We start from the raw sequence: 13,893 nt of genomic DNA on the forward strand, positions 1-13,893 counted from the left end.
TTGGTACACAAGAACATGCGTCAGCGAATGTAAATTATTTGTCACTCTTCTGTCAGCAATGCGCATTGCATCTGAGGTGTTAACATCTCTGGCATTCTTGCTGCATCTAACTTCCAGCAGGAAGCGGACAGCACCTGAGTCTTCACTCGCTGTCAGTCAAATTGTCAGCTTGTCTCACTCCTTGAGCTTGCCGGTAGGCAGTCGGTCTCACAAAATTTGGCGTGTTTCGATGTGATTATCCCTGTCCTTGTAGCATCAAGTTGCACTGCTTTCATCCGATGTTCGTCGATATCCATCTGAATCTCAAGGAACCTCTCAAAACCCAGCAATTATCGGCGCACGCGATATGCAAATGTTCAGTCAAATCTTCTGTACATGTGCAGCTTATTGAACTGCCACCTTAATAATAATTGATTTGAACTGCCGCCAGATCCTGCTCATTTTTTGTTCATTAACAAATCCTGTTGAAGTCGACAGGTCGTACGTGACCAGCTCGATAATAATCTTCATTTGAAGCCCAGGCAGCTTTCGCGACCCCGCCAAAATAGCAAACATGATACTCGTTGCATTTGGTCCTTGATTAAAATGTGGCCACCCTTTGTTGCAACTAATATGCCTGTATTGACCAGGGTATTGAATGTCAAAATCGTTTCATTCTGTTGACCTGTGCACTATCGTTGAGTGTATTTTCAAAGACTAACGAGTACTAGAAGATTCTTTTTCCCCGAAAAGGGAGACTCAAGGAGGGTGTGCAACTGCAAACCAAAGAGGCCACTACTGAAAGAAAAATCGGGTTAGCGATCGTGTGAAGTCTTTGAGAGTACGCGGCAGAATTTCAAAATACTTGGATAGTGGCCTTGTTAGTTACTAAAAAAGTTCTTCTATTGAAGGAATATCTGATAAGCGATCTCCTGCATATATATTGTCGCATATTTTTTTGGATGGAACACCGAAACAGTATACTCCCTCCATTTTCAAATATTTGAACTAGCAAAACGTCATATATTTGGGAACGGAGGGAGGGAGTACTTATTTGTCAATGATATGAACGCAAAGCTAGCTTGAAGTTATTTTTTGCCACTTGTTATTACGGTTTCTGATCTATAGTCGGCCATGCAACAAAGGTACAATGTTTCAATCAAGGTCGGAATAATTAGTAAGGAATCTTAAGAGTTGAATCAGTATTCAGGCGCAGTTCTTCCAGGTGGCCAACTGCATGAGAATCAAGACAAACACATGATCGAATCTAATAAAGAAACGAAAAAAAGACGGACATGATCGATTAAACCAAAGTACATCTCGTTTGCTGGTTGTCTTGTTTTGGCACCTTCTATGCCCGTCAAATAAAGTAGTTAGTTTAATATCTTTCATGGAAAATTAGGCATGGAAATAATACACTTAACTATTCAGTTCTCTTATGACATGATGTAGCTGATTTTCTTTTGAGTAAGCGGCAGAGCTAAAAATTTCTAAGAAGGAATAACATATTAATATCTAGATGATATCTATTACACCCGGCTTCTGCAATGACACTATGTCAAGACCTAGTCAAGATATTAAGGATGCACACAGCCAAAAACGATAGGATTGATATGTTTGGGCTTCTGCTTCATGCCTGTTCAATAGCCCCCCTTTCAAAACATTGGGTGCATTCGGAGATAAAAGTTTGACCAATAGTTGCTCGGGTTTAGGAGATACCAAATAACATTCGGAGATAATTTTTCTTGATACTATACTAGTATAAAAAACGCTATTATATTATAAGACGGAAAGAGTATTAGATACTTGTGAAAATGAGGCCAGGGGTGTCAATTTCATGGTCTGTAAACCATACTGTATGAGTCGGGATCAATCTTCTAGCAAACCAAAACACACTTCGTCTTTTTTTTTTCTTTTTTGAGAAAACACACACCTCGTCTTGTGATACGGAGGGAGGCGACACAGCATCAGTGACATCACGGCGCCACAAGGCCCGGATCAACCGGTCGCGCCCGCGGCAGTGTGAATTTGACCACGCAACATGGGCGATGATGACTCGTGTCTTGTTGCGCCCGGCGTCCCGTACCGCGGATTCCCTCGTGGCCGGCGATCAATCAGTTGCCCCCGAGCCGATGCTTCACGTTGCACAGCTGCTCCTACTTCAATTATTTGCGTGGCATGCTGGAAGAACTTGAATAGTCAAACGCCCGGGGCTCATCGGCGATGATGCTGAGACGGATCACTATCCTGAACCCTAATTTTGTGTGCAGGGACCCAGGCTCACGCACGCATTCTGGTTGTTTATACACTTTGGCTGAAGTGTCACAAGCGTACGGGTTTCTCCACGGAGAAAATGGGAAACCAGCGGGAGGTTCCCACGGACCGACGGGACCAGTCCCGGTGCACGTACGTACGATCGCTCCCGAATCCGTTGGGCGCGTTGCTCTACACTCGCACGTTCGTCCGCCCAATCCGCCCACCGTATTCGTGTGGTTTCTTGCACCGGAGCGGCCATGCATGGCGCGTACGGCCATCGAGACCGGATCATCAATCAAGAAATGAAGTAAGTGCCGTACGGTCGGGGAGTGTTCGGCGTGCGTGGCGACGGCGAGATGCGGCGACGGGGCGGCACGTCATTCCGAATCGGTGTTTGGTGACCGATGGTAGAGAGCTACTTCCTTCGTTCAAAAAAGGTTGTCTCTCAAATAAGTGTATCTAGTATTAAGTTAGTGCTAGATACATTCATTTAAGAGACAAGATTGAAATATGCTTTTTCGGACGGAGGGAATACTTATTTTGGGGCCAAACTTGCTTTCAGGCTGGTCCCTCCTTGATCGATGCCGCCGTGTGCGTCTGGCCAGCTGCTACGATCCAGATTTGAGGCGGAATCGGACTATCTTCAAGTAATTAATTTTTGCACTGGACAAACAAGATGATGAGACGCAGCATCGGCTATTTTTATGGAGTGCGTGGATACAACTACAATGATCCAAAAGATCATATTTAACCAATGTTTTTGTTCGGCTAATCAAGCGATTCATGTGCTAGCAAATTATAGTTATTGTAATAAGTCTTCTTATAGTTGGTTGGATGAGCCACCTGAATTTGTTGTTTGTAAGCTCACAAATGATGTAACCTTATTTTGATTTTAATATAGCTAGCTATGATGGTTTTTCCTAAAATAAATACTATTTCTCTATTAACACATAAGTATGTCATTTCAACATGTGATCATGCAGAGAAATATATCCATGTAATAAAATAATATTTACAACTAAACTATTTGTATGTATAGTTCTAGTTCTTATATTATTAGTCCAAATATTTATATTTCATACAAGCAAATTTTGTTGAAATATATTAAAATCAATTTCCGTAGAAATGAATGGAGTATCATCTAATTTATGCAGAAAGAGAGGATGAAAACAAAAACAAAAGGATTGACTTGGAGGAGAAGGAAGACACTAGAAAAATGACCACACATAGTAAATAGTGGCACACGAAAAAAGAAGTCACCACCACAATAAAAGCCAATTCTAATTTGACAGGCTTAATCAATTACCATATGAATTTCTACAAGTACAAAGGTCACCAATATTTTTGGGCTCTTTTTAATCTAACAACCGTAACCAAAACTTCGGGTCCACTAAAGCTAATCACAATGAACTTTTTAATGTAACATAGCAGATTGTTTTTAGAGACCATCATACATTTTCTCATCACCAGTTACTTTTGTAGAAAATTGTTTGTGATGGTTTTCAAGACAACATGCCATCACTATATATAAAGCCTATGCCCTCAATTGTAGCCCTATGAGGGTAAAATCTATCAATTTGCCGTAACTTCTTAAGAGCAACCTTTGCAGATTCTCTAAAAAGTCAATATTTAAAACAGCTTTAGTAACATTTTTAAAGGCTTTAGAACTAGCGTGCAAAATTGGATTTCCCAAAAATGGTATCCTTTATCAGTTTTCCTCTCCTATTTCCTAGGTGTGTGCACGTAACTAATTGATCTTCAGTTCCGAATAGATATAAATCACATTCTCACCGTTAAGCATCACACACTTTAACAACATTTCCTTAGCCGTCCTCTCTCGCTCAACCGACTCTCCTTGAGTTGGAACCTGCACTCCTCCATGTCAAGCTTGCTCTTCGTGTTCTCGTTCATCTCTCACCATCTCCCCAACTTCTCTTTTTGATTCTTCTCCGCGTAGTCTAGCTTTGGTTGCATAACTTCAGATGCAAAATCCTTCTTAGTCCCGATGAAGTCATCAATCCTCTCTATCAAAGTTGTTGCCTCTCCATCTATCAATTGAATCTTTTGAGGTTTCTTTGGCATATATTTGAATAGTTTTGTATGCTCTCCAATCTATTTTTCTTTCTTGGCCAATGTATTATTGCCACTAAGGATAAAATGGTTGTTTCTTTATCATACTTGGATGATAGTTTTATTGTCTATTATATCATCATGCTTATTACAATGCTCTATTTGCTATGAACTTAATACTTCAAGATGCATGTTGGATAGCAGTCTTGGAGTGGAGTATTAGTTGTAGATCCAGTTGGATAATGATCTATACAGACGTAATGCCGATATGAGATTATTCCATGAAGAATGATCATAGTCAGAAGTATAATGTTGCAATTTGATCACTAACCAACTGTAATGATCCAGAGATGCCACTAGTGAACCTATGGCCCGGGGGTCTATCTTCTTATACTGAACACTTTACCAAAAATATTGTTTCCCTGTTGTACTGTTTCTTTTATTTATATTTTTATCTATATATTAGTCCCTACCATACGGTGCAATTTAATCTTGTAGTTAACCAGACAAGAAGCTTGGCAACCTTCTTGATGTGTTGAGGATAAGTTTGTCTTGTGTTTCGTGTGCATGTACCGATGGCTTTGTTTGCTGGAAGAACTCCTTCTGATTCGATAAATCTTAGTTCGCTACTGAAGGAAATACTTATTGCTAGGTTACTTCACACTTGCACTTGGGGGTTACCCAACCACTCTTACGAGAGAGCAAGCAGTGATCATCGCCGACATGGACGTGTCTGCTCCGGATGCGAGCGAGTTCGCGTCCTTTCTGCCGCTGAGAAGGAAGGTGCCATCCGCCCCGGTCGTGACTGACTCTGCTCGGCCGAACGATTTTTCGGGGTTTCTGGATGGCTAGGCGCAATTGGAGGCGTTCAAGATGGTGTACGACTCATCGCAACTGTAACGAGCGGGGACAACTCTAGGAACCGCTAACTCTGAGCCTGCCCAAGTCCTATTTGGTGAAATAGCGGAGTAGGACACAATACAGTTTTTGCCCCTCTTTGCATTGATCCGTCCCCCTTTTTCCGTATGCCATCGAACCAACTTAGGGATACGTATGTCATTGAATTAATTTACCGATGCATAGAATGTTTTTGTTGCATACATCATTAATTAGTGATCATGACCATTTTAGGAGGTATCACGACGGGCATGATCAATGACAATCAAGAGTCTATGCATTACGACTTTGGGGATATCAACTATGTATGATATTAAGCAAATATCGGCCAGTCGCAACCAGAAAAAGAAGACACCCATGTAAGAGGTCTAGAATTCTCATCCAAGGAGGATGTTTTGTTGTGTGAAGCTTTTTGACCACAAGCATTGACTCTATATGCGCAAAAGGAGAGGATGGATTAGGAGGGGAAAGGGTGAACAAAAAATTGCTGCTTTGGAAGGAGATGATTGACTTGGAGATGTATGAGCCATATGTCAAATAGGAGCTCGAGAAGGCAAAGACTTTTGCGTTAATTGAGCTCAAGAAAGAGAGTCCGCAGCCAGCCCGGGACACGGAGGCGAGGATCGTGTTGGCCGACGCTTCCCTGTTTGATCTAGAAGGCAAAAAGTGGCTTGAGGTGAAGAAGTAGATCAACACACGAATGTGAATGAGTCATTATTGTATCACCTATTTATGAATTATACTTTTTTTCGGCATATGTGGAATTGTTGAATTGCGCTTGAGTTTGCTTTGTTGCATGATTGAATTGACGATGAATTTGTGCTATATGATGGACGCACATGGATTTGCATTTGGATGTGGTTGTCCCAGAGGATAAATGAGGAGCCATCCAACGCTGTCCGGGCATTCCCCCGGACGCGTCTATGGATGTTTAGGGGGGCAGATTAGGTTGTAGATGCTCTTACAACCTCAAATTTTAATTTACCCGCAAGAAAATTGATTAACTAAGCAAGTGTTACATTTATTAGGATTGAATAACTTGATTAAGGGGATCTGCTTTATTGGTTGGTTGAAGCATACTACTGCTACACCAAGCCAATCTAAAACACAATGTTTGACCTCTCCGTGTTAAAGTTGGCAGCTTTGTTGGAACCAAAAACGACCGTGGAAAGGCCTAGTCCGTGCATTTCCAGCGTCCTACGATGTGAACAAATAAACAAAAAGGGGAGTAAATGTTAGGATAGCATACGCGCGTGTACGGCTCACCCCCTGTATATATAGTAGGGCAGGCTCTTCTCTCTGATTGTCATTCACTCGTTCTGGTTCTGGACAGCCACACCACCTACCCATCCTCCCAGCCAGAGGCACGGCACAGCTAGAGGGAGGTGAGGGAGGAAGGGGGAGAGGGACGATCGCAGCACTGCACTGACGGAGGGATGACCAAGGACGTGGAGATGGCGGCGCGGAACGGCGGCAACGGCGCCGTCGCCGGCGAGGCCTACTACCCCCCTCCCCCGGCGCAGGGCGGCGACGCCGACGTGGACGACGACGGCAAGCAGCGGCGCACAGGTAAGCAGCATCATGCTCAGCTCCGCTACTCACCTCCTTCAACTCGCGTCGCTGCAAAATTGCACGCCTATCATGTGCCCAGTTCAGCTTCAGCTAGCTTTTCATGGCGCCAAAACCCTACCGCCGGCCGGCGCGGTTGATTTTCTGTTCTTGTGCTATCGCCACGACACGGTCGTGCTGTGCGGCGGTCGCCGCCGTCAGTCGCCGCTGCCGAGCTGGGAAGCATGTGCTGCGCTGTCTTTGTTGGCACTATGGAGTTCGGGTGCGGATTTGCCTCCCGCCGTGGGGGACCGCACGCGAGGCTACTCTCCGCTCGTGTTCAGCGAAGGCGGAAGGCGGAGAGAAACCACCGGGAAGTTTAGCTACTACAGTAGCTGTTTTCTTGTTTGTTTTCGCGGTGGGCGGAAGAAACTATCATGCTCGCATGCCACTGCCATTGGGCCCTGGGCCTGATCGGTCAAACGTGTTTACGCACGGTCACCATGTGCCCTACTGCTCGCAAGGGTTGGACGGCTGTCGCCTCACGTCGGTCTCTTTGGTCTCGTTCCATTCCAAATCGGAGGCTTGTGACCTACACCAGATCAGATAGAGAGGAAGAAGAATGCAAAAAAGAAAAGAAAAAAAGAACAAGCATATCGTCTGACGTGCACGTCCCAGCTAGATTTGTCCCGGCACCAATATTTTTCTACCAATTATTAGCTCAAATCAAGCAGAGACGAGTCCACATGGTCGCACGCATGGGTCGCATGTGGGTCGCACGGTCAAACTCGGCCGGAGAGAAACGGCGCACCTGTTCACTGTGCATGGCTATCCTACTGCTGCTGCCCCTACCCCTATGCACGGTGAACAGCAGCGTGTCTCACCGTAATAGCGCTAGCTAATCAATCAATTTACTGGGGAGAAACGTCGAACTCTTTGCCGTTGTCAGCATCCGGGCGCGCGGGGAGGGTAGCGTGGATGCTCCATATGGAATTTACAGGCGCGCATCTCTGACTGACCTGCGATTGCCCTACCGCCACTTTACAGATTCCTTGACCAGCACGTGTTGGAGGAAAATTAGTATCCCCCCTCAGCTAGCTACCCTTTTTGACGAGAGGAGAGGCGCTGGTAGTAGGCCAGGACAGCGCCGCCCCTGAACGCTGAAGCCACCGGCGTACGTCGACGGTCAGACCGAACGACTGACCGCTGATTGCTCATTCTGCGTGCTAACCTGTCAATCTCACCAACTCGGCAAAAGCCCCCGTTCGGGGCCGGCACTCTTCCCGGTGGTGGTTTCTTGCCCGGCGGAATCTGTTTCCCTCACGCGATGTACTGCTGCTTAAACTGAGCCAGGCCGTATCAGTGTCGCACGGGTCAAGTTTCCCTTTCAGTCGATTCCCTTGGACAGTTCTATGTGGGAATGGAAGTAATATTACTTGCACGCATCCCATGCGAGCAACACACGGAGGCGATATGAGCTTTGACGCAAAATCTGACCCATGGCGTTTGGAAGCACGTCGTACGGCTTGGGCGTGGAGCCACGGATCATATCCTTTCGATCCCTTCAACGCAGCAGATTGTACTATGGCCTATGGGTAAGTATGGAGTAGTAGGACTAGGACTAGGACTAGGGGCGGGAAAAAGACGGGCTTGCTTTTGTCGTTTGACTCGAGAAGCTCGTCAGAGACACGGCATGGCCGCCCGAGAGGGACGCGGAGTCTGCGCGGATGAGCTCACCGATGCGATCCGATCGATGCGCCGTAGGGCAGCCGTCTCTGACCTTCGGGCGGGCGCTCGCCTCTACGCGGCCCCGCTACCAAACCATGACTATATGTATGGCCTCTTCCTAGTTTCTACGTAGTAGCTAGGCTTTTTATGGTCTCCTTTGATTTTGGTTTAGAGGAATTTCATAGGAACTCTAGAAGATAAGATTTTTATAGGATTTTTTTCTTTAGAGCCTTTTGGTCCATAGGAATGGATTCCTATTCCTACATAGGATAAGTTCCTATCTTCCACATTTCATACGAAAATAAAAAAGAGCCTAGACTCAATGGAAAAATTTCTTTGGTGTCAACCAAATGACATCTTGTTTCCTATTCCTACTCATACGATTTGAGATACATGTCATCTCATTTCCTACAAGATTCCTATTCCTATGATAACCCTATCCTATGAACCAAAAGAGGCCTTCAATATCTTCTCCTCCTAGCTACCATGAGAGAAAAAAGGAGTCAATATCGTATCCAGGAGTTGACCGGCCAAAAGCAAACGCAGATCATCAAGGGACATTCATGAGGCCTTGTCTTGACATTTTCTTGTCTCTATGAGTAGGTTCTATGTAGTACTGCCTCCGTCCTGGTTTATTGGTCCTCATTATAATCTGTGTCAAATTTTAATTATAAATTTAACTAACAAAATATTCATGTTTGTTATAAAAAATTATGTCATTGAAAACTATGTTTAAAGACGAATCCAACGATATTATTTTTGTTCACATGCATTAAAATTTTGCCAGTTAAGTCTTTAGTTAAAAATTTGCACAAACTACAAAGGAGACTAATAAATCAAGACGGAGGTAGTAGGCTGCTATCATCTTTTGATCATATACAAATAGAAATAGGAAAGCGTAACATTATAGCGCAAAGTTACACACAATTTTACTCAGGTAGTAGTATAATGTGAGGCCTCACCTACATGCATCTTTGATTCAAAGGGATTTCGAAGTGTAATCCTTGGGTTGTTTTATATATACCATTGAAACTCATATTTTAAAATCACTTTTTTTTGCGTGTCATTCCATAGTATTTTAAAATCACTTTATTGACTCCAACAACTTAGAAAGGTTATCCTGTTTTTGCATTGATCAATCAAACATCCTTTCAACCATGTATGATACAAGATGACACGAAACTGCAATTCTACATATCTATTGCTTGGGTTACACAACCTTGTGAACGAAAGGAGCCCTAAGTATTTTTTATTCTTCTCAAGGTCAGGATTTCCTTTTGACATTTAAGAAGATAACATTGGAAAGTTAGACCTTTTGAAAATGTAGGCACACATGGGTTGAAGATATACACATGTCACCTCATTTGTTCTTTTAAGATCTTGTGATTGTGAGAAAATAGAATTGTTTGACTTGTTCAATTAAGTTCAACTTTGAACTTGCAAATTTTTTGGCAAGAAATTTTTTTTTGTACTCTTCCGTTGAAGGGTTGTTTTTATTTTTAGACTAGTTTTAGTTTTAATTAAGGTTTATTTGTTTATTACTCGAAATTAAATCAAGGATCCTGGTGGAATTATTTTTTCTAAAATTAATACACCAATATACAAAAATAGTATTCATACTTACCATGCGCAAAATATTACTTTTTTGTAATTTTGTTTACTAGTGGTTTGGATGGATATATATTCATCCAAAAGGCCAGTCGCTAATATGCAAGTATTAGCAATATTTGACGCTTTTTTATATATAGGAGTATCACATTATGTTACTGATTGGACCCTTTATTTATGTTCTCTGTTTGATCCACACACAAGTGAATGGTTTTTCTATCGAGGCGGAGCCATGGCCCATGGCCAGGCTACGCCAAGGGCTGCACAATTTCAGTAGCATTTACTAATAGTTTTGTGATATTCCTAAGAGATCTGTGCATAAATTTGATCCTAGGCCTGGGGTTACAACCATAGTATCCCCATGCCTCTCTTGTGCCCCGATCACAATAGGTTCATGGAAAATGTTGGTGTGTTCGTGATATCCTGCAAGAGTTTGTCCACCTCTATGTCTTGAGAATTACTCATCCCAAGATAATGTTTTGGTAGTGAAATTGCCAGAAAATGTTGAGCACGCAAATTACTAGATGAAGCATAAACATGCAAATTTCAGCTAAAATCATGTCCGTTTGTGCGCTGTTCTAGGAAACAAGTTACATACGGTTGCAATATGTTTGAGACTATCATACTATTTCCTTCATAAAGCACACAAAAATGGCACAAGTTGGGTCAAAATTGTTAGGTTCATACATCTTGCAACAATGTATACATTATTATGATTTTTTCATGACTTCTAACTGACATTTCCACACTGCTAGAATACGTTACTCTGTAGTCTGTAGTGCAAATCATCGTTATATTTTTCCTTGCGAACTTTGGTTGATTTTTGTTAGTGCTAGACGTTATCAAAATGCAGAGTGTTTAAACTGAAACCGTAAAGTTTCAGCAGCAATTACGACGACCGAACAGTACTAGAACTTCCAAGATGGTTTCCTGCAGCAACTGACTGACAGCCAATATGTTGAGCAGGGACGGTATGGACAGCGAGCGCGCACATCATCACCGCCGTCATCGGCTCCGGCGTGCTCTCCCTCGCCTGGGCAACGGCGCAGCTGGGCTGGGTCGTCGGGCCGATCACCCTGATGCTCTTCGCGGCGATCACCTACTACACCTCCGGCCTCCTCGCGGACTGCTACCGCGCCGGCGATCCGCTCACCGGGAAGAGGAACTACACCTACATGGACGCCGTCGCATCCTACTTGAGTAAGTCTCCTGTCCCTCTCCTGGAATGCAACCCAACTGACCACCGAGGAGCTTCTTCCTGAATCCAGATTTGAAGACGCATGGCAGGACTAACTGTGCTGGTGTGTGCTGCTTTGTGCGTGCAGGTCGCTGGCAAGTGTGGGCCTGTGGCGTTTTCCAGTACGTCAACTTGGTCGGGACTGCAATCGGGTACACGATCACAGCGTCCATCAGCGCGGCGTAAGTCGATTCATCATCATCTGAAAAGGTTTCAATGTCTCGTCCGAGATTTTTCGCGTGTTGAGTGACCGGATGATCCATCCACGAACAGTGCTATAAACAAGGCCAACTGCTTCCACAAGAACGGCCGGGCGGCGGACTGCGGCGTGTACGACTCCATGTACATGGTGGTGTTCGGGGTCGTCCAGATCTTCTTCTCCCAGGTGCCCAACTTCCACGACCTTTGGTGGCTCTCCATCCTCGCCGCCGTCATGTCTTTCACCTACGCCTCCATCGCCGTCGGCCTCTCCCTGGCGCAGACCATATCGGGCCCGACCGGCAAGGCCACCCTGACCGGCACCGAGGTTGGCGTGGACGTCGATTCGGCCCAGAAGATCTGGCTCGCGTTCCAGGCGCTCGGCGACATCGCCTTCGCCTACTCCTATTCCATGATCCTCATAGAAATCCAGGTGAGCAACCGCTGCATGGGAAAGTCCTCCCGAGGTTGACGATGTGCTGCTTCGGTACAAGGCTGAAAGAATGAACCTGTTGTACGTAGGACACGGTGAGGTCTCCGCCGGCGGAGAACAAGACGATGAAGAAGGCGACCCTGGTGGGGGTGTCCACCACGACGGCCTTCTACATGCTGTGCGGCTGCCTGGGCTACGCGGCGTTCGGCAACGGCGCCAAGGGGAACATCCTCACCGGCTTCGGCTTCTACGAGCCCTACTGGCTCATCGACTTCGCCAACGTGTGCATCGTGGTGCACCTGGTGGGCGCCTACCAGGTGTTCTGCCAGCCCATCTTCGCCGCTGTCGAGACCTTCGCCGCGGCCACCTGGCCCAACGCCGGGTTCATCACCCGCGAGCACCGCGTCGCCGCCGGCAACGGCAAGCGGCTCGGCTTCAACCTCAACCTCTTCAGGCTGACGTGGAGGACGGCGTTCGTGATGGTGAGCACGCTGCTGGCCATCCTCATGCCCTTCTTCAACGACATCCTCGGCTTCCTGGGCGCCATCGGCTTCTGGCCGCTCACCGTCTACTTCCCCGTGGAGATGTACATCCGGCAGCGCGGGATACCGAGGTACACGACGAGGTGGGTGGCGCTGCAGACGCTCAGCTTCCTCTGCTTCCTGGTGTCGCTCGCCGCGGCGGTCGCGTCCATCGAGGGCGTCACGGAGTCGCTCAAGAACTACGTCCCGTTCAAGACCAAGTCGTGAGGATGGGAGTTTTTGCATGCTGTCAAATAATTGGCCGTCGACAATGCTTGTTTGTGTGTGATGGGAAACCATCGTCGGCTGGGTGCGTCGGTGGGGGGTTTATCCCGTGTTACGTACGCCCGGCTGTGTTGCTCAGAAACTCGAGGAAGGGAGAGATGTATAGATCACCCTATATCCTACAGGCTGCAGATGTTGGTCCTCACTTTATGTACAGAAACTTGAGCTCACACAAAAACTGGAAATGTTTAACCGGAACGAAGACTTTATCTAGCTAGTAAGGATGCACGTGCACGAACGTCTCAATAAACATGTGTATTTTGAGACAACAACATGTATGAATTTAAATGAAATGCACACAAGTATTAATTCAGTCTTTGTGCGCCAAACATATAACGATGCGCTTAACATGAGTAAAGAAATATACATAGTTGGACCCAATTCTGATAACCTGCCATTTTTTTGGAGCCGAAACCGTAGTAATTTTCATTAATTAACTAAAGATAGTACACATATTACAAATCATGCCCAAAACTAGTGGGTCAACCGATGCCCTTTCTATGAAACATCGAAACGATTACAGGTGCTGTGTTATCCAATTACTGATCAATGGCCTTCTCTTGCTTAGCTATAATACTGGTAATCTGTAGGCTTTCTCTCAGATAGAATTTTCAAGAATCTAGGTGTATTGGTGCCCTTTTGAAAATCTTATCGTTCCTTGTCAGCCAGATGCTCCAGCACCCCATAATAACAATCTCCATTGCAATGTCTGCAGGTAGTTGACCCAGAGTGAGGAGTATTTCATCATAGGTAGAGATGCCTCTGTCTTTGAAGGTAGTGATTGAATTCCAACATGTCCAAGCAAACTGACAGTCCCAAAATAGCTGGATAGTAGTCTCTTCAGTGCCATCCCCACATAAGGCGCAACTGTAATCCTCAAGATACATACTTCTGCGGTGTAGCATATTTCTAGTACTAATCTTGTCATGAAGAAGGAGCTAGAAGAAGATTTTATGTCTGAGTCTGCAGGCCGTTTTCCAAAGCATCTTAAAGATGATGTGAGCCGTGCTTGGTCCCATGAGTACTTTGTAAATTTCATGGAGGAAAATTTCATAGAACTACCACTAGCAGACCAGTAATCTCTATCAGTTGTGATTGCTCTGCTCATGATGATCCCTTCAATGTCACTGAAC

The 13,893-nt window shown here is 45.1% G+C and overlaps 1 protein-coding gene across 1 annotated transcript; it reads left to right on the forward strand.

The window, feature by feature from the left end:
* The first annotated feature begins 6,496 nt into the window (after window positions 1-6,496).
* On the forward strand, window positions 6,497-12,973 carry LOC125519990 (amino acid permease 3-like). The gene is made up of 5 exons (XM_048684768.1): window positions 6,497-6,771; window positions 11,053-11,286; window positions 11,412-11,505; window positions 11,597-11,954; window positions 12,044-12,973. Exons 1-5 carry the CDS (start codon window positions 6,639-6,641, stop codon window positions 12,701-12,703), a joined length of 1,479 nt encoding a protein of 492 aa, XP_048540725.1. The 5' UTR covers window positions 6,497-6,638; the 3' UTR covers window positions 12,704-12,973.
* Window positions 12,974-13,893: the final 920 nt, after the last annotated feature.

The sequence above is a fragment of the Triticum urartu genome, chromosome 7, assembly GCF_003073215.2.
Source record: "Triticum urartu cultivar G1812 chromosome 7, Tu2.1, whole genome shotgun sequence".
Lineage (NCBI taxonomy): Eukaryota > Viridiplantae > Streptophyta > Magnoliopsida > Poales > Poaceae > Triticum > Triticum urartu.

Bases quoted from the DNA above. Each gene is read 5' to 3' on its own strand.
- LOC125519990 (XM_048684768.1), top strand. From the start codon at position 6,639: ATGACCAAGGACGTGGAGATGGCGGCGCGGAACGGCGGCAACGGCGCC. The intron at 11,287-11,411 runs GTAAGTCTCCTG...TTGTGCGTGCAG, and splicing joins CGCCGTCGCATCCTACTTGA to GTCGCTGGCAAGTGTGGGCC. The intron at 11,955-12,043 runs GTGAGCAACCGC...TGTTGTACGTAG, and splicing joins TGATCCTCATAGAAATCCAG to GACACGGTGAGGTCTCCGCC.